Source organism: Puma concolor, chromosome B3 (genome assembly GCF_028749965.1).
Source record: "Puma concolor isolate L17-30 chromosome B3, mPumCon1.1.hap2, whole genome shotgun sequence".
NCBI lineage: Eukaryota > Metazoa > Chordata > Mammalia > Carnivora > Felidae > Puma > Puma concolor.
This window is the reverse complement of record NC_141672.1, coordinates 30,724,636-30,745,226: the sequence shown is the minus strand read 5'-3', so window position 1 is coordinate 30,745,226 and position 20,591 is coordinate 30,724,636. Positions and strand designations below refer to the sequence as shown.

The following is a 20,591-nucleotide window of genomic DNA, read 5'->3' as shown; positions in this document are numbered from 1 at the left end:
ACAAATGCAAATACATATTTTCTATTGTAAAAATGTCATTTTACAATACGCACTGTTCTTGATATGCTTTTTCATTTAATACACTAGGTGTTCAATAGATATGTATTGTATGGATGAGCCATAATTAATTATTCAGTCCCCTACTAGAGAAGTTTTGAGTTGTGTCCAAACACCCTTCCAATACACATAATGATATATAAAAGACATAATTGGAATACATACCTACAGCACATATAGAAACATAAAGCATACCTAATCTGATAAGTATATACTTAAATATACTAACAAACCACGTATGCTGTGGAGAACAGTTTCGGGTGCCCTCTGATGTATTTCATGGATATTCCTGACATATATGTTGACGTATTAGCCCCAAAAAGAAAACTTTCAGCCAAGTGTTTTAGAACCTTTGGGAATAAAAAGTAACTATTCCGCATTTGTTCCTAAAATTTTTATATTGGCTTTAAGTCCTTGGTGGGGATCTTGACCAAAATAAGAACCAGAATCCAACAGTGGTAAAAAAAAAAAAAAAAGGGCAACAATTAATTTGAGAGAGAACGGAAAAATAATCTGCTTCAAATTCTTTTCAGAATAGGAAGGAAAGAATGATTGGGGGCTGGAGGAAAAAAGGAAGAAAGGAAAGAGAAAAAAAGAAAAATGCTTTCTCCTGACGGACATTTGAACTATTCTCGCCTGGTTCCAGTGTAATAATTATAGGTCTTTTAAAGGACATAATATTATGACAGATTTCCCTCCCTTACTTGTTCCTGGGGCTCAACATGGACCATTTGCTTCCAGCCACGAGGCTGGAGGCTGGCCCCTCCTGGGTTAGTCCAAGGAAGCCTAAAGCAGCCCATGCCCAAGACAAGGAGGAGGGAGCGTCCTCAACCCCTACACGTTGTTATGCTTGCTGAGGGCCTTCGTGCAGGTCTGCAGCGGGTGAGGCAGGCAGTGACCCAGGACAGGCAGGGGCGCAGCTCGGCCCTCACCAGAGCTTTGAGTACAGTCACCCCAGTCCCCAGACGAAGACCCCGACTGTTACGGTGGCTGCACCAGGGACAAGAAACCCAGGTGTGTGGTCCGCCACATTGCTAGGTGAAAAGGAAAGAGGATTTTGTGACTTTCCCGTCTTTACCAAAAACAAAAGTGCTTAAAAGGGGATCCTTCGGCTCCGTGAATGCAAACCAGGGCCTGGTGGACTGGGGAGAACAATTAGGCCAGACACTGAGCGCGTGAAAGAAAAAGAGGGTAGAAATCTAGACAATAGTGCTGAAGTCTCGGCTGGGGTGGAGGGGGGAACGGATATGATAGCGAGGAAGGAGTTTCAATGTGAATGAATACTAATTAGTGACATGGATATTAATGATGACAGTAATTAACAGGGGAAAGGAAGGGCTGTCATTGTCCCAGGGTGAGTAATCAATCTTGGCAGGTGATAAATAATGGTTCAGCAAGCTCAGCAGAAAGATAATCCGCCTGCCCGGGGGAGAGCTGTTGCTGATGCTGGAAACCTATCCGTATCCAGGCAACCCACAAAAAAGAACTATTTTTCTTTTGAGGAAAAAACAGGTTAGAGTCTCTCCCCCACCCCCAACTTGGGATTACAGTTCTTATTTGATTTCTGCTTTGTTCTTCATGTCCTAGGACAAATGTTGAACTTGTATCATTTGGAAGAGACGGACACACATGCACAAGCACACACAGACGTAACTCTCCTTTCTCTCAAAGAATGGGAATGAACAGGAGTGGTCTTGATCCAAAGTTTAGCTCCTAGATGCCATCCGGGAGCAAGAGCGGGGAGAAGCTTTGAAGTTCTGCTTTTGAGGTTGAAACGGGGGCACCTTGCAGGGCTGAGCCAGTGGAGGCTGGTCTTGGGGGAGCACAGAAATAGTAGGATGGGGCCCTGGTTGTCTACGGTACAAGGTTCCATTCCCTCTCCAGAGAGCCAGAGAGAAACAGGCCTGTGCTGTTCTCACCTCTGGCAACAAGTCAGATTTCTGGGAAACTTTATTTCTGGGGAAAGGAAATGCTCCTCGAAGACCTCTGCTAGTTCTCCAGGTTTTCAGCTAGGAATCTATTCCAGGAGAGCTATGGGCAGACCAAGCCTCAGACCCACACACAACAGGACTCAGACATCCAGAAATGTTGCCCTTTTCAGGCTGCTTTCCGTCAAACATTCCATCCTGAGGTGACAAACCACGTTTGAAGATCAGCCCTGGTTTAAAGTGAGATGGTTGAGTGACAAAGGTGAATTGACCAGAAGTCCAGAACCTTCCAGAAATTTGGACTCCCCTACTCCCACGTTGGCTCTAGGCGTGACATTTTCAAAGGGAGGCAAACAAAAGGAAACATATTCAGAGAATTCTGACTAAAATGGCGAGGGTCTCTAGGTCATGTCATGGGAGAAATTAGCTGAGGAGCCCAGGCATGTGTCACCTCGAGGGGGGAAAACCTCAAGAAGAATGCTGATAGTATATCGGACAGACTCTCTCCAGAGCAAGAAGTCTGGGTTTGTTTTTCTATCATCAGAGGGCAAAACTAAGTCCAAAGAGAGGACTTCAGAGAGGGTCAGATTTCTGTTCTGAAAAATCAAAGATGATTTCACTGGGACAGGCTGACTAGGAGGGAATCTGTAATTCTCAGGTACTAGGGTTTTTCCAAGTGGAGATTATGGTACCTCTTGTCCACAGTATTACAGATGGGGCTCCTATATTGGCTAGGGTTGGAGTAGATATGCTTTAAAAGTCCCTTCCAACTCAAGATTTTATAGTAGTTAAGGTGGAACTTGATGTCAAAACAAATAAATCCCAACTTCTGTGGCTTAAAACAATAATGTTTATTTTTTAATCAAGTCAGAGCCCAAAATGGGCATCAATTTTTATGATTGTTCAGGATTCAAGGCTCCTCCCACATTGTGGCTCTGCCCTCCCCTGTGTTCTTGGGGTTCTCTACGTTCAGCCAGCAGATAGGGAAGGAAAGGGTGTGGTGGGTCACATGGGAGTTTTTATGGTCCAGGCCTAGAAGTGGTGTATGTCATTTATAGCCATATTCCATTGTAAGAACTCAATAGGAGCATTTTCATTTAAAATGGGCCCAATGAGGGGCGCCTGGGTGGCGCAGTCGGTTAAGTGTCCGACTTCAGCCAGGTCACGATCTCGCGGTCCGTGAGTTCGAGCCCCGCATCAGGCTCTGGGCCGATGGCTCGGAGCCTGGAGCCTGTTTCCGATTCTGTGTCTCCCTCTCTCTCTGCCCCTCCCCCGTTCATGCTCTGTCTCTCTCTGTCCCAAAAATAAATAAAAAAAAAATAAATAAATAAAATGGGCCCAATGAAAAAATTAGAGATTTGTTGTTGTTGTTGTTGTTGTTGTTGTTGTTGTTGTTGTTAAGAAACTGTAAGGTCACCTGTGTTCGTCAGGCCTTGTCAGTTAGGGTAGGGAGCTGAAGAGGCCTCCTCCTTCAGGAAATATCCTGGGGTTCAGATATAGTATAATTTCACCTAACCTGTCTCAGGGAAATCATTAAAATCTATATTTGCAGGAAGTTCCCTATAGATACTCCCTAGAAGTGTGGACACAAGATCATCCTGAGTCATCAAAAATGGATTTTTTGGAAAAGAGTGAGATTGTGACTATGGAAGCATCCCAATGGATAGACATGGTTAATTAGGATGGAAAATTGTCAATATTATCCAGCTCTCTGGGTGTGTGCTAATTGGAATTTGGGGATTCTTAGGTAAACATGTTTCTTCTGCCACAGAGTTAAGCATTCTTGATGTCTTCAGTTCAAATTGCTTTATCATTTCAGGTACTGACATTGTGCAATGGCTTATGAAGAACCTCTCCATCGAGGACCCAGGTATTTGACTCCAATTTTATCCTCTGTGGTATTGAAAAACATCCCATAAACAAGTTCCAAACCAGATTCTCCCATTCTCCTGAGAACTGGGCTTATAAATGTGAGTCTTGGGGCACCTGAGTGGCTCAGGAGGTTAGACATCCGACTTCGGTTCAGGTCATGATCTTGTAGTCCGTGAGTTTGAACCCTTTATTGGACTCTGGACTGACAGCTCAGAACCTGGAGCCTGCTTCGGATTCTGTGTCTCCCTCTCTCTCTGCCCCTCCCCTGTGCATGCTCTCTCTCTCTCTCTCTCTCAAAAATAAATAAACATTAAAATAATCATCATCATAATAATAAAAAGGTGAATCCCAAGATGTGGAGTCACTCTATTTGCAAATGAAATTAATTTATTTTCTCGACTGAATACCTATCTTTATAGAGCCAGCTCTTAAAATCAGATTGCCTGATCCACAATTAAGATGTTTAATTATTTGCTAAGACTCCTTCTGTTTCCTCCTTCTGCAAGAACTGAAAGAATGATTTTTTTTTTTTTTTTCCCGAGCCTTAATTGTGCATTTCAATTAGGAAAACCTCACCAGAAAGACAACAACAGAATTCTGGCCAATAAAACAGTTTCCGAATCTGTCCTCCCACCAGAAAATCAGTAGTAAAATTTGTTTTCCCAGCCTAATTAGAGAATGAGGGGTTTCAGAAAAGTGAAAATTCCAGATAAGCCAACCTTAGGATCTGTGTGTTTGTTAATGTGTTTTGGAGTTTATAGTACACTTCCTGTTTTAACTGAGTATCCTTGATTCCTGAAGGTCATATTTCTCAATATCCAATATCCATTCATGTATTCTTATGTTCTCGGGGAGTAGACCTATCTGCCCTTAATTAAATGGCTTCCAATTGCTATGCGTTCTAAAGATTTTTGGAAGTGCCCTTTCTAGGTGTCCGACTTTCAGCTGTGATTCCTTGCTGTGGTCACGAAGTCAGCTCAGGAATTCCTATATTTTAATCTGATGCTCCTAAGAGGCTATTGACTATGAAACAATACAATTTACACAGAGTTCAATTAAATGTAGTCGCCGGAAATCTGAGTGCCAGAAAAGAAGTGGGTCATTCGTGGGAGGGACACTAGCCTTTTTCGCCATCGTGATTAATGGCAACTTCCGTGACAAGTGAAAATTCGTAATTCTGCTCAAGCTCTTAATCCACAGGAGGGAACCTGTGAATTGAAATCCTTTTAAGGATAGAACCCAGATTAACTGCCCCACGCATTTCCCTCATGCAGCCTGGACTTCTGACTGTCCGCTTGTAAAAACCGGGCTGAATGCATTTCTACCAGTTCAGTGGCACGTACTTAAAGTCAATGCTTCTTTTGTTATAATGCTTAACCAAAGGAGTAGTCTTTTCTCTACCAATAGCACTGTTTGCTTACCCCTTCTAAAATACTCACTGTATTTCTAAGACGTATTATTATCATTAGTAGCGGTAGTAGTAGTGTGGGAGGAGAATAATAGGCTTCAGAAGTCCTCTGGCCCTGGTATGAGGAGCTCTCCCTGAAAGCTCGTGAATAAGCAAGATCATGTCTATGAAGGATCCCTCATACTCCGATGGCCTTGAGAGGACATCAAGGTATTGGGAACCATTTAGGCTTCTGAGAAATGGTTGAGCAGGAAGAGTTAAGAACAACTCACCAGCTTGGAATACAAGGGTGGAAATGAGACAAAGCAAGGCCCTGGGAAGCCAAGGCCCTTGCTTCATCCAACATCTGCCCCTCCCCTCCCTCCCCATCTGCCATATAGCTAAACAGAACCACAAAGGATGAAGTGAGAGTTCCAGCTCCTAGGTCGGGGACATGAAAGTCAACCTTCTTACTGGATTTTGTTCCTTCCTCCCCGGGGAAGGAGCAGCTGCCAGTGACGACACTCTGCTTTTTTGCCGTCCCCATGATTCTCGAAGCATCTAGACTTTAAAAAGCAAACTGGTCATCAGTGAGCAAATAACATCCGACTTCATTCATTCTGACTCCACCAGTTATTTCCAAAAGAGAGGTGTTCTACATAAGTAAAACACTCGGATTAGATACAACCTCTTGAGAAGTTTGCGAGACAAAACAAGTTGCTTTAAACAAAAAAAATTTCGGGGCTTATGAAATTAACAATTCCTGGAGACTCCTTAAGCTTATCAATCACTTTCACATCCAAAAATTAGTTTTTAGCAGTAGGAGTACTTTTATATTGGTGAAGGATTATCACGCATGGTGGAACCATTTGGATTTGTTATTTTTCGTTCTCAGCTCTGCTCCGAATAGACACAAATTCTTACCTACGAGAATCTATTTATGGCTGGTGCTAACTAACGAAACAATGGGCTGATGGTGGCAAAAACATAAACACTTCTGTCAGGTTGGCCTCCTTCTGCTACTGCCCACTGCATTACCTACCCTTCCTCCAATTTTCTAAGAAAGTGAGGTTTTACTCTCTATGCATTAGACAAGGGTAATGCTGTCCTCCCTCCAGTAGGACTGTCATATCGGGGAATGCCATGGGCAGTGAGACTGCATGCTCATTTTGCGGGGGCTGATAAACCTGATGAAACAGGCACATGAATCAGGGCTGCCGAAACCTACCGAGCACCAGGCACTGCTAGGACCTTTTACATGAAGCATGTGTCTATACCAAAGCCCATGCTCTTGACCATGAAGCTACTATCTTCTGCAAGTGTTGGGGAAAGTCAAGCGATGTCAGACTCTCAGAGCTGGGATCCAAATGTTGGTCCAAATGGTCCAAATGTCTGGGCCAACCCAGACACATGTTGGCCCTTCCTAGCCACTGATGCCCCAACCCCCACCTCCGGCCCAGTGCATTTATTTATATCAAAGGCTATCCGTCAATCAGCCGATCAATCATGCAGCTATCTGGGGGTGATGACAGTTGGCTTCCGGTTGCCTTTCTGCCCTCCTGACTGACATTCCAGCTAAGGAGCCCTGCGTTCTGACAGCTTACTAAACACTCCTCTCTCTCATGCCCTGTCCATGCAGTTGAAGCAATACACGTGGGAAGCCTTATAGCTGCCCAGGGCTACATCTTTCCAATCTCGGACCACGTTCTCACCATGAAGGATGACGGCACCTTCTACCGTTTCCAGGTAGGCCTGCCAGCTCCTCCTCCTGAAGAATGTTCTCTTATTATCTGATCTCAGATTAAAACTACCTACAAAACTGAGGGTATTTAAGGGAGCAACCCTTACCTCCCCCCAACACTGGGAAGGCCAAACAAGCTTTTATCTGGGCCATTTGTTGTTGTTGGGGGTGGGGGTGGCACCTTTTACACATATTTCCTCATTCAATCTGAAGAACAAACTTTTAGGGTTATATATATCATCCATTTGACAGATGAGAACACTGAGGTGCTCCGAGGTTTAATAAATCTAGGAGGTGGCCTTGATTTGAGTGTCGGTCAGCCTGATGGCAAAGTCCTTGATCTTCCTACTCTGTCATGCTGCCTTCCTGGTCTGAAGTTTCTGTCCACTACCTAACCCCTCCCACTCCTTTTCTCAGGTCCTGTTCTAGAGGGAAATGGGGCAGAGGATAAGAGGCTGTGTCAAGGTCAACACCAATGGAGTGGAGTTTTTTAGACAGGGTCAAAGGGCATTTTAGTCTGCTCTAGCTACTATAGCAAAATACCAAAGACTGGGTGGCTCACACCACCAGTGTAGAAATTTCTCACAGTGCTGCAGGCAGGAAGTCCAGGGTCCAGGTTGCAGCAGGTTAGGTCAGTGGTGAGAGGGCTCACCCAGGCTTTCAGACAGCCGCTTCTCACGTGGTGGAGAGAGAAAGCAAGCTCTCTGGTGTTTTCCTCTGATAAGGACACCAATCCTATGGGATCAGGGCCCCACCCTGTGACCTCACGGAACCCTAATTACTTCCTTACTCCAAGTGCAGCCACCCTGAGGGTTAGAGTTTCCACATGTCGGTGTTAGGGATACATACTTCAAAGGGAGAAAAGGAACTTGGAGCTTGTGTTCCCCGGGAAACTGTGCCGGCCTGACTTTGGCATTAGACGTCCATTGTCTTGGGATAAGACATACTTGCCCCGTTAACTAAGTTTCTCATTTTCGCATTTCTTTTGCTTACCTTAGATGTCATTTCTCAATACCCAGATTGAAATGTTGACGGCCTCTGCTGTATTAAGACCAGGAGAGAGTTGGGGGGTTGGCATCAGCACAAAGGAGCCGGGGCAGAGCCTGTCATGGGGAGGGGTCCTCCCTGGACGCAGGAGAGGGTGGACCCGGGCCCCAGGCAGAGGAAGGCAAGTACCGGTGTGCCTCTGAGTCCTGACATCTGTGCTCTTTTGCGCAGGCCCCGTACTTTTGGCCTTCAAACTGCTGGGAGCCTGAAAACACCGACTACGGTGAGCAGTGAAGAGGCGTCACTCCTGGGAGCGTGGACGACAAACGCTTGGTGTCTGGGTGACTGCCGCACAGAGAGGAGGGGTCGTTATCCTGCTCAGTCCTTTTCCAAGCGTTGACATGTAATAAGCTCCCTGTTCCACATAATGAAGAAAGGCAGAGCACACTGAGAGATGCAGCCTTTGGAGGGGAACAGGGGAAGGGAAGGAATGTTCCATCGAGCTGGCCAGTATGCTCATTTTGTGGAGCCAGGGAGAACCAAGATAGTGACCGCTGACCACTCCCTTCTGGGGCAAGGTTTCAGGGAGGGCTGGATCAAGGGTCCACCCCCACCCCCACCCCAGCTCTTTCTATTCTCACAGACTTGTTAAGAGTTATGAATAATTCATTGGTGTTTTTGATAGCTAGAGAAGTTAGGCGGAAAAGAAGCTGGACCAGGGAGGAGTGTGCAGAAGTTATCCTGGACTAGGAAATTAGGAGTGGGTGAGGTTGGGAGTTTGGCAGGCAGGGAGTTACCTCTGTCCAGGCAGGACAGAAGTTATCTTGTCTACAGAAGTTACCTTGTCCCCATACTCCAGATGAAGAACCTGAGGCTCCGAGAGGCCACAACCTCACACACATCGCGCCGTATTTTACTTCTCTGGATGCCCAGTCGGTCGTAAGCTCCATGAAGCCAGGGACCGGTCCTGCTTGCTCATTCTCATATTCCCCAGTGCATAGCACAGTTTTGCTGGCACTCAGCAAATAGCTGCTGACAGTTCTGGTTCTTTATTAAAGGCGATTGACAGGTAGTAGAAGCATCAGCATTGGAACTCAGATCCGAGTGGCTTCAAGGCCCATGCTGACTGACTGAGCTGCTGAGGCAGTCCACAGTGGCTCTCCCTGGGCCTGGGGCACTTGGTGAGATCCCAGCTTCTCCCCAAGCTCTTTGCAGGGCTGCTTGCACGGGGAGACAGAGGCAGCTGCAGAGAAGGGAGGGGCATGGGCAGCTGGCCAGTGATCAGGGAAGCCTGTCCAGGAGACCTTGTGATAAGCTACCCTGTCTGGATCACCCCCAACGCCAGCAGGTGGGGAGCAATGCCGAGGACGGGGTGCAGACAAGGCATTGCCCAAGGAGGCTACAGTCGTTGTGTTTCCAGTTCCGGAGGACGGCCCTTACGCAGGGGGCGGGGCCCTCTGATGGTCTCTGCAGCTGTCTGCAGGGCACCACCGCGGGGTCCCTCTGGAACTGGGCTGTGCTCTAAACCACGTGATAAGCGGATAAGCAGGGCTTCCAACTCAGAATCAGAGCTACATTTGGCTACTCACAAAATTTGTTCTTCTGGGGCTGAAACGCCGCTCACAAAAGCCCAACTCGGAACTTGAGTAACCGTGGCTCAGTTCCATGCAGCAGCCGGGTGCCCTTGTGAATGTAAAAAACGATATTTTTACCGGCTGCAGAGAGGGGAGGAGGATGGCAAGACCAGATAACTAGACTCCAGTAAGATGAAAATATTTACTTGAACATGAGCCCATAACGGTTAGGCCGTCTCACACCATACACCCCAGGGCACTGGTTCCCTTTCTCTAGAGGGATTCCCCACGTCATGATTTGAGTTGAGTGGCACGAACAAGGGTAGGAATAACAATTTTGTATCAGGCTTTCATTAAGGCAAAATTATTTTGAATTCCTGTGCCTCGACTTTGGCAAATCGGATGGAGAAGTCAATGTGCGGGCTCCGAAAGTACTCACCAGCATTTACAAAGCAGTTCAGTCAGAAAATCAAAGTTTTGGGGCGCCTGGGTGGCTCAATCGGTTAAGCGTCCGACTTCGGCTCAGGTCACGATCTCGCGGTCCGCGAGTTCGAGCCCCGCGTCGGGCTCTGGGCCGATGGCTCAGAGCCTGGAGCCTGCTTCCGATTCTGTGTTTCCCTCTCTCTCTGCCCCTCCCCGTTCATGCTGTGTCTCTCTCTGTCTCAAAAATAAATAAAGGTTAAAAAAAAAAATTAAAAAAAAAAAATCAAAGTTTTTACCAAGAGAGATCTCAGCACAGCGGCTCCACGATCAACTGGTTCCACTAGCTGTGTGATCTTGGCAAGTTATTTAACCTCTCTGTGCCTCAGAAATTTCCTGTGAAAATTAGAAGAATAATAGTACTCCTTTCCTAGTGTTGTTTTATTAAGATGAAATGAAATGCCTGTAAGGTTTGGTGTGTGGCCCCATAGAAAGGAACCAATAAAAAAACCATGGTGGTGGTTAGTGTTATTATCACTAAGGTAATGTTTCACAATATCAGTTTTGCGGGGGCCATCTTGCCAGAGAGGATGTAAAACCAAAGCTAAGAACTCAGGATAGGTATAATTTGGATTGATGAAGAACTAGACACTTTCATTCATTCCACATACCTTTACTGACCACCCACTCTGTGTCCGTTGCTTTGACACAGATTTGATTAAGTCACAGTCCTACCATCCAAGGATTCCAGGCTGGGGGAGGCAGCGTGATGGGGAGGAAGAGGGTGGTGAGGAGTCTGATCTGAGTATTCACAGGTTTCCTGTTGGTGACGAATGACTGAGAAGGCTGAATAGTTTGGGGAGGGACAGGTTTATAAAAAAAGCTGTCAGAGTCAAGGAGAAACATTGAGAATGGACGCAGCAGCTTCAGGGAGTCCCAACGATGGGGAATGACCTGGAAACGTTTCCGTCGTCCGTAAACTGAGGATAATCACAGGACATACCTGGATGAATGAATGAATGAATGAATGAATAGATGACGTAGCAAATGTCATAATGGAAACAGCTCTGAACTAGGCCTCGGTTGTCATTCCACCTCCACCACTAACTGGCCGATGGGTCACTCACTTCACCTCTCTGGGCCTTTGGTTTTCCCAGCTGGCAACGAGGGGCCTGTACTGAATGGCCACCCGGGTGACTTACAGTGCTAAAATCCCAGTGTACTAAAAAGCATTTCAAGGGTATGAGGAAAACAGAGAAATATGGTTCCCTGGTTTAAGAGGTTGAGGTAAACAACATCACTCGTAAAGACAAAGTTTGAAGAGGGAGTCAGTTCTTTAAATACATTGAAATAGGATGAGGTCATTATTTTTTTTTTTTTTTTTTTTTTTTTTACTGCTTAGTTGCACATAGAGTATAGGAATCCATTCACTTCATAACATTTTTTGTGTTTTCTATTTATATCGCGGTGAGATGCGGTGAGCTTGAGATGGCAGCGGGTCATCCGAGTGATGTGCCAGGAGGTGGGGTTGCCAGGTGTGAGGGCAAGGAGACAACGATTTCTCAATGAGGAATTAAATACCCAGATAAAACCAACATGTGAGCTTAAAGCAAGGCCCCCAGATGCCCAGTAGTAGGACTGGCTGTCATTGTCTGTGGTCATTTGATTGGTCCGGCGTCACAGCAAGCACTGTTGAAGGCACCCTAGTCAGTGCAGACAAGCCCCAGGTTCTATGCCAAGAAAAGGTCCACTCAACAGCTACATTCTACCTCCCTAGGTGGGGTGAACAGACCCCCTGCCATGTGGCATTGGCCACAGAGGGAGCAAGCTGAAGTCAGGTGACCGTGTAGCTCGCGGTCATCAGGAATGGAACCAGCTCTGCATTCCACGTGTGGTGTTTTACTTCACAACCTAGCTGGCTCATTTTGCCCCGGATGTGCTAGAAATGTCTCAGGATGCTTCTGCTTAAATAAAGCCCGTAGCCCAACTTGGGTTGCACTTTCCCGGGGTTTTACATTTAGCAGTACAACATACCGTCTGCGACAGCAGTGTTCAAAACAGCTTTCACCTCCACTGAGCTGTGCTGCTCCTGAGTCAGGAGACCAGCGTGGTGGGGCTGGTGATATGGCAGGCTTCCTCTTTAGGTGGCTCCCAATTCCATAGGCTGCCTAAATGGTGGTCCAGGAGACCGAAAGAGGTATCTTATAATAGAGCAGACGCCCCTTCATCAGACATAATGGAGAGCTGTACCTGCCTGGCTCTTGCAAAAGATAGTCAACAGAGAATTATGAGAAAGAGATACATCCTTACCTGATCACTTCCTGTCAACATAAGCTATACAAAAGAACAATCATTCGATGGCTTTTTGAGATCGGACCAAAGACTCTCTTTGATTATGGGCCCTAATAATTTGAGTTTCTTTCTTAATTCAACCACACTCAAAACAAACCATCCAGTTTGGGCACCTTTGAAATGCATCAAGAATTTGAAAACACTTTGGAAGTAACCTGTATGTTGACCCCTTTCATATTCGTATTATTTCCCCCCTTTTTTTTTTTTCAGTTATTTCACCTCTAGCAAACTCATTAGCAATTGTCTTAGCCCACTCTTCGTTATCAAGTTGTTCCAAACCATTCAACTGGGTCCTCATAGAAACAACTCTCTCTTTTCACACTAATTTCATCAGTGAAATGTAATATTTGGTGAAATTACATTATTAGAATAACAAGTGTGCCCGACATAAACAGACTTGTGAACAAGCACAACTGACTCTCATCCACATACAGCTCAACTGATGTGAGCAGAAATGTGAGCATACCAGAGCAGGCTGCCAGCCACGAGGTTCCAGCATCTTGTAAGCTGCCATCGGCAAATTTTTCAGACCACATGGAGGAGGTTTGTTGATCCAGCAAGCAGTTAACTAGCTCTCCTACTACAACTAAGTTGTCAAACCACAGGTCAGCCACAGGTCCTCTCTGACCCTGTCTCCTGGCCATCCTATTGGTCACTCATACCATTCATCTGTTGTCTTCCCTGGATCATTCTACTTGGCACTGGAGAAGGAGGGAGATATTGAAGAAGCAGAGCTATGGAGAGGAAGTGATGAAGGCATGTTTGAGAAGGAATCCTCTGGCAACTGAGGGCCAAGAACCCTTCTTTAGCTTGGGAAGAGAGACCCAAGATGTCCACCATTTCCACTGTTTATTCATTCCACCTGGTAGGCCGGCCCTGGTGCTAGGTGCAGGGATTCAAGCTGAGTAGGACACAGCCTCTGCCCTTGAGGAGCCCTCCGCCTAGAGCTGGGGACAGTCTGGTAAATCCATGATTACAGTGCACTGGAATTAAGTTCCATGGGTGAGGATGAGTAGACGCTATTGGGAACACTGAGCTGGGTCTTCCAAGATTAGTAGAAGGTTGCCAGATCTTCCATGTGGAGAACACATGGGCAGAGGAGTAGAACTGAAGGGTTTGGTAGCCTCACATGCCCAAGGGAGGCAGGGAGGGAAGAGGTTGGCAAGGTAAGGAGACTGGAGCTTAAAGAACCAAGCACGCCACCCTACGGAGCCTGACTACTCTTCTGAGGTCACTGAGGAGGCAATGCAGGGAGTATAGGCAGGAAGGTAACATGATCTTATTTGTGAAAGATGACCCTGGTGGAGGATGCTTGGGTGAACAGAATGAGGAGGGTGAAAGGGAGCGGTCAGGACTAGAAGATGAAGTCCTCCTCCAATCCTGACCTTTAAGGAAGATTCTTGGAGGGTAGGCATCATGGCTTCCACATGGAAGGATGTTCGGCTCAGTGCAGCACCGGACTGACAGGGAGGGCTGGCTGGATGGCTGGGTGGATGAGCGGATGGACAGACAGATGGGTGGATCTGTGACGCCACCACACTGCTGGGTCTGCACGTGTTGTAATTTCTCTTCTTCCCTCAGCCATCTATCTCTGTAAGAGGACAATGCAGAATAAAGCGAGGCTGGAACTGGCAGACTATGAAGCAGTAAGTATGGTTATTTTGTAGCTTAGGTGTGGGAGGAGAGTAAAACCCTATCTGCAGCTCTGTTTCTGCTTCTCTCTCCTTTTTTCTCTCCCTTGTTCCTTTCAGGCGGTGGAAAGGAAGTGTCTTTTATTTCCCCTCCTTGTTCTCACCTCCTCTACCCATGCAATAAAATTGCACCTTTATATAAAGAGCTCTCAAAACTCAGCCATAAGAAAACAAACAGCTCAAAAATGGGCAAAGGACTTGAACAGACACTTCACCAGAGAGGACGTAGGATGACAAATAAGCACATTAAGAAATGTTCAACAGCATCAGCCATTAGGGAAACAAAGATTAACTCCCTGGGGAGACTTCTGGGGGTAGAGTGGCTAAAATGAAAAGTACTGATAATGCCAAGTGGGAATGCAAAATGGCACAGCCACCCTGGAAAATGGTCTGGCAGTTTCTTACAAAAGTAAACATATACTTGCCACACAGCCAAGCAGGCCTACTCCTAGGTAGGCACCCCAGAGAAATCAGAACTTCCGTTCACACCCTAACCCTGCTGACAGCACCCCTGTTTGTGATGAGCAAAACCTGAAAACAACCCAAGTGCACTTTAAGAGGCGAATGGCTAGGGGCGCCTGGGCGGCTCAGTCGGTTAAGCATCTGACTTCAGCTCAGGTCATGATCTCACAGTTCGAGGCCCGAACGGGCTTCCTGCTTTCAGCACACAGCCTGCTTCGGATCCTCTGCCCGCCCCTCCCCCCCCCAACCTCTCTGCCCCTCACCTATTTGTGCATGTGCTCTCTCTCTCTCTGTCTGTCTCAAAAATAAATATTTTTTTAAAAGTTAGAAGAGGGGAACGGCTAAATAAACATCATTACATCCCAACAGTGGAATTCTTCTCTGTGGTGAAAAGGAGTGATTGTTGGTCTACACAACCACTTGGATGTGTCTCTGAGACCTCACACTGAGTGAAAGAAGCCAGTCTCAAAGGATTACAAACTGTGCGATTCCATTTATATGACATTCTCATAAATACAAAACTATCATGAAGGAAAACAGATCACTGATTGCTAGAAGTTACGGGGGGGGGGGGTAAGATGTGGCTCTAAAGAGATAACTCAGAGAGTTTTCTGGGGGTGATGGAACTATTCTGTATCCCGATCGTGGTGGGGGTTCTGAGAATCTGATCTATACATGTGTTAAAATGCATAGAACTGTGCACCGAGAGGAAAAAGAGGGGGCGGATTCATAATATGAGAATTTTTTAAACTTACTATGTAATAATTTTGTAATGACATCACCAAACCCACCTCCCTTGTGCTTGGCAGTAGATGTAGAATCTAAGGACCAAATTCAACCCGGAAGATAAGATACGTGTCAGATGGAAAGGGTATCCTCTTCCAGTTTTCCTCCTGCACCACCTTCCTTCACAAGATGTGACCCCTGCGAAACTCAGAGGCCCTGCCGCATGCGTACCCATTCCCATTTAACACAGCCAAGGCACAGAGAACTTGACGACTCAGATACTATTTTAAATATTGCAAATTTATGGTTACAGAATCTCTCCCCCCAAACCAAACTTTATTGCGCGTCACAGAGAATCTGGGGAACTGCCCAGATTTTCACGTGCCCTCCAGAAGGCAAGGGAGCTCCTGAGCCATCAAGTGACTGAAGGGCTGGGGGGGTGGGGGGTGGGGAGGAGCAGCAGTGGAGCAGTGAGGAGTCCTTCCCCCATAAACCAGCGTTAACAGGACTTCCAGAGTCTTCTTTCCAAATGTCCCTCTTGCACCGTCTCAGTCTCCCACAAGCGTGAGGCCCTCTGCATCAGACCTTGTCGCTCTTGGGTACCTGTGCACAAGCCAATGGGGAAACAGTACTGGAGAACACAGTGCAGGAGTTGACCCAGGGCCTCGGGACCTGGCCAAAGTGTGCTTATTAGTGAGAGCCATTAAACATAAATATGTTGTGGCGAGGGGGAGTGGTGCCTGGGTGGTTCAGTCGGTTAAGCATCCAACTCTTGATTTCAGCTCAGGTCATGATCTCACAGTTTGTGAGGTCGAGCCCCACATCAGACTCTGCACTGAATGTGGAGACTGTTTGGGATTCTCTCTCTCTCTTGCTCTCTCTTGCTCTCTCTCTCTCTCTCTCTCTCTCTCCCTCTCCCTCTCTCTCTCTCTCTCAAAAATAAACTTAAAAAAAAACATAAATAGGTAGGAACATCATGATCTTCCCAAGCAAACCCGACAGTGGCTGTTCTGTGGATCTGAGCATCCTGTTCCTGTCCCCTCACGTGTCAGCTGTCACCCCTCTCTCAGAAGACCACTGTCCTATTTTTGGGCACCCACTGTGAGGCGCTACATCCCTTCCCTAACACAACCTACTAGAAAGACCCAGCCTGCAGAAACAGGGGGCCCCTCCACCCTCTGTCTCTCTTCCCTGTATTTTCCATGTTTTAGAAAAAAAAGAAAATTGTCCATGTTTTCCATGTTTAGAAAAACAGAAACGAGACAGCATCAACTCCTGATATATTTCATCCAATTGTCTCGTCTCCTGCCATAGAATGTTCTACTTTGGTATTTGTAAAGAATATGGCATTAAGATGTTCTTTCGGGTTGAATTTCTGCCTAAAAGTGGTTAGATATTTTTTTAAAAGAATTTCTTTTCAAAATTCAGTAATTTTATTCATTTTTTTCTGATGGCATATTCTCTGTAAAACCCAAATTCAACCAGCAAAGAAAGGAGAGGAAAGAACCTGCAATCCTTCTCCCCTATCCTTTTTTCTGCACATGCATTTTTTCTTAAAAAAAAAAAAAAATCTGAATCATACCCTGAACATTGTTCAGTAAGCTGCTTCTTTCCCTGATCATATACTGTAGTATGTTGAGAGTCTTTCTGTATCAGTAATAATATCCACGTTATTGTTTTTATTTTTATTTGTTTATTTTTGAAAGAGAGAGAGAGAGTGAGCAGTGGATGGGGTGAAGAGAGAGGGAGACACAGACTCTGAAGCAGGCTCCAGGCTCCAAGATGTCAGCACAGAGCCCGACGCAGGGTTTGAACTCTTGAACCATGAGATCATGACCTGAGCCAAAGTCGGACACTTCACCGACTGAGCCACCCAGGCGCCCACGTTATTATTTTTATTTTTTATTTATTTTTTAATTTTTTTAAGGTTTATTCATTCTTCAGAGACAGAAAGACAGAGCGTGAGCGGGGGAGGGGCAGAGAGAGAGGGGGACACAGAATCCGGAGCAGGCTCCAGGCTCGGAGCTGTCAGCACAGAGGCCGACACGGGGCCCGAACTCACAGACGGTGAGATCATGATCTGAGCTGAAGTCGGACGCTCAACCAACTGAGCCACCCAGGTGCCCCATTAATGGCTGCCTAGTATTCCATGGCATGACTGTGTCATAATTTATTTCACTGCTCCCTAATTGATGTTTAGGCATCACGGCCTTTGCTTCCTATGAACAGTGGAAAAATCAAAGGAACAGTTATTTTGAGGTACTTGTACACTGAGCCTTGGTAACAACTGAGTTTAGGTGTGTTGATCTTCAACTGAAGCTCTTTTTATATTAATAATCCACTAATGAGGGTAATCAATTAGCGTTGGCATGAGCTCTATGAAAATACATAGCATAATGTGGGCTCTACCCTTGCATTCCATCAGAATTAGGTGGCTCATTAGGGAACCTGTCAAACACCCCCTCCTCATTGTCCTTTTGTGCCACCAGGTAAGCCTACAGACTTAGAGAAAAGGCTTCTCCCCTCTTCCTCTAAAGGCAACCCTAGATGCCTTTTCTTTCTTCCTGGTTTTGGCTTTTCCTTCACAAACGTCACAAATATAGACACTCCCTTTTTTCTCGCTTTTGACCCCAAACTCCCAAAGGCATGAGTGCCAGGTCATCAGGATTCTAATTTCTTGCCACCTTCCTGGACCCGTTTGCTGGAAGACAAGTCCTGAGAAATCCATTCGTGGTTCTCCTCATGCAGATGTCCAATAGGCTGCAAAGAGTCCCCTCGTCCCTTCCCCAAATGTGGCGTGAATAGCCACAAAGCCTTCTTCCTGTCTTCAGTGGCCTTGATGACAGGCGCTATGTGAGTTGTGTTCTTGTAAAACACACAAGAGAAGAGGAATCAGGTGAACCACAGAGACTTCAGATTTAATGGGGGTGTAAATGAATATTAATTGTCCTACTCTGTACAGCAGGGTCTGGTGCAAAATCACATTGGGTTCACATCCAGTGGATTTAAAGTGGGGGCTCTGCCGCTCTGTTGGGAGTAACCAAAATAGATGACTGCTTTGTAATAAGCATAGGTGTCGATGTGCAAACTTACAAGGATTAATGCCTTCTCGTTGATTTTCATTTCTCATTAGGAAAACTTAGCAAGACTCCAGAGGGCCTTCGCAAGGAAGTGGGAATTCATCTTTATGCAAGCAGAAGCACAAGTGAAGTAGGTGAACTTGACAGAGACCCTGGGAAAGTGAAAAAAAAACTCTCTGGACTATGGAGGTGGTGTGAGATTGGTATTACCAAGGCGGGGCGTCCTTCCATGGCCGGCCACCTGTGGTCAGACGCTATCATCTTACATGAGGGCAGCAGAGTAGAAATCAAGGTCAAGATGGATAAATTTCATCTTCGTCATCAATGGCACTCTGAAATAATTTCAAAAGTGTGTGTTCTGGCAAACAATGGGCTTGCTCCCCAGCGTAGAACTCTGGTTAGAAGATGTCCCTATTTCCTGAAGAGATTTCCAATTATTCTTCTGTGCTTAGGAGCTGAAAAACATCAGACCCACTTTTCCTGTAGGTCTGGAGACTTTGTCTTCAGAGGAAATCATGTTGGAGTTTTAGGGAGGCCAACCCCTCTCCCCTTTCCCCCAGGGGAGGGGTCCAGAACCAATCACAGAAGTCAGACATTGGAGTCCAACGTGTTAGGATTATTACTGATACAAGCCAGTTTATAGGACATGACTTTGGATCTGTGACTACAGCTCTTGACCCTGGAATTAAACTCACCCATGCTGGGCAGAGCTGGATATCTGCAGAACCCCCCACCCCAGCTCAGAGTCGACCCCTATAAGTTCACTGTGTGCGGAGTGAACAGAGTGCCAGAACATAGGGCCCGGCAAGGACCGACCTGAGCTTTCTCAGTTTCTTCTTTCAGATCAGCCAGTAAAGTTAAGGCCCTCTTTCTCCCCCGGAGTACAAGAGATGAGAGACTAGCTGGAGTGTTTCCCCACATGTTTCCCTCCCAGGGAGTAGAGTGGAAATCCCTTCCCCTCTAAGGAAACATGAGAAGTGGGCATTAAATGTTCCCCTGCCGACAAACATTCTTGTCAACCAGATCCTTTCAGTCCTGGGAAATGAACCTGCTCAGGTTGGGTTCTTTCTGGCCCTTTCCAGCAATGGTCTCTGATTTTGCAGGGAGTGTTAAGAGTTGGAGGAGGGGGATGAGAAAGGGACCCTGAGCTAGGCCAAGGCAAGCACCTTCTCCCTGAGCAGCCCCCCGTGGGTCCTCAGAGGACCCCTTCCGCACTCCATGGGCACTGTTGCAGCCCCATCACCTGGGCTGGTTCCCGGCTGTGCGGGTGAGCCTTGATCACAGGTGTGGTCGTAGTTGGAAATGACCCGACGTCTTTGAGTCCAGTGGCCGGCACGGTGCCATTGCTCTCGCCCTCCCTCTGCACTCTCTGGCTTTCCCCTCTGCCCATGAACTCACACTCCTGCAGAACACCCCGGTGCTGCCGGCAGCCTAGGAGGAGGTGGGCACCAGGCATCGGATGCTGAGCTGTGACTCTGCAGCCATGGTGGCCCCCGAGGAAAGAGCAAGTAGGAGGGTGGGAAGGAGGCAGAATTGAGCCTGTGGACCCAGAAGCCACTGGGAACCAAAGAGGAGCACTAATTTGCACTTTCAGGATCACACGGCATCATGTGTTAAAAAAGGAGGGGAAATCGTCACTTTGTACATATATGGTATTTCTCGATTAGCTTTTCCGATTAACTCCCGACTACTTTATAATTGTGGGCCATTGAAGTACCCAGTAATTATCACAAAAATCACAGGATGATTATGGTTTATTTCAGATCAGTCAACTAAAGTGTTCCCAAGAGAGCCAAGAACCAGAAGTTACACGACAATTAATCTGTTATTTTTTACTTAGAGAGGCACTATGAAGTAATACAGGCTTAAGAAAAAAAAGAAAAAAGAAAAACCTCTTATCTGTGTTCTGATCAGAACATAAAGAACCCATCTTTGTCACCTGTGATTTCCCTCTTGCAATGTGTGCCTCCCCGAGCTGAGGCCAGTGATATTTGCCTTCTGGATCTTGTCACGTGCTAAGGCTATGACTCTGCTTTTAGAAAGCCAGATGGTCTCAGTGACTTTTAAAACACGTAACTGCAGCATTTTGAAGACACCTCTATTGACTCTGAATCTAAAGCCAGCTTTCAAATTTGAGGATGGAACACCACAAGCCCATATCCTTTCCTATAATTTGAATATGCAGGATCCACGGTGACAGGGGTGGGGGCAAGCCCACAGAAAATTCAGTTCCGAATAATCTAAGTCTTAATCACTCAAATGGACAGCCGGATTCTGGTTCTCTCCTTGGGTCCGCCATGCTCATTCCACCTCT

At 46.4% G+C, this 20,591-nt stretch overlaps 1 protein-coding gene across 13 annotated transcripts in view; it reads left to right on the top strand.

The window, feature by feature from the left end:
* The window catches only part of RGS6 (regulator of G protein signaling 6), a 599,839-nt gene that overhangs the window by 498,742 nt on the left and 80,506 nt on the right, over nucleotides 1-20,591 (top strand). For all 13 annotated transcript variants that reach the window (XM_086709359.1, XM_086709357.1, XM_086709358.1 and 10 more), the window contains 5 exons: nucleotides 3,805-3,855; nucleotides 6,884-6,990; nucleotides 8,204-8,255; nucleotides 13,900-13,964; nucleotides 18,331-18,407. In XM_086709359.1, the coding sequence (XP_086565485.1) occupies nucleotides 3,805-3,855; nucleotides 6,884-6,990; nucleotides 8,204-8,255; nucleotides 13,900-13,964; nucleotides 18,331-18,407 (352 nt within the window). The remainder of the gene's footprint in view (nucleotides 1-3,804; nucleotides 3,856-6,883; nucleotides 6,991-8,203; nucleotides 8,256-13,899; nucleotides 13,965-18,330; nucleotides 18,408-20,591) is intronic.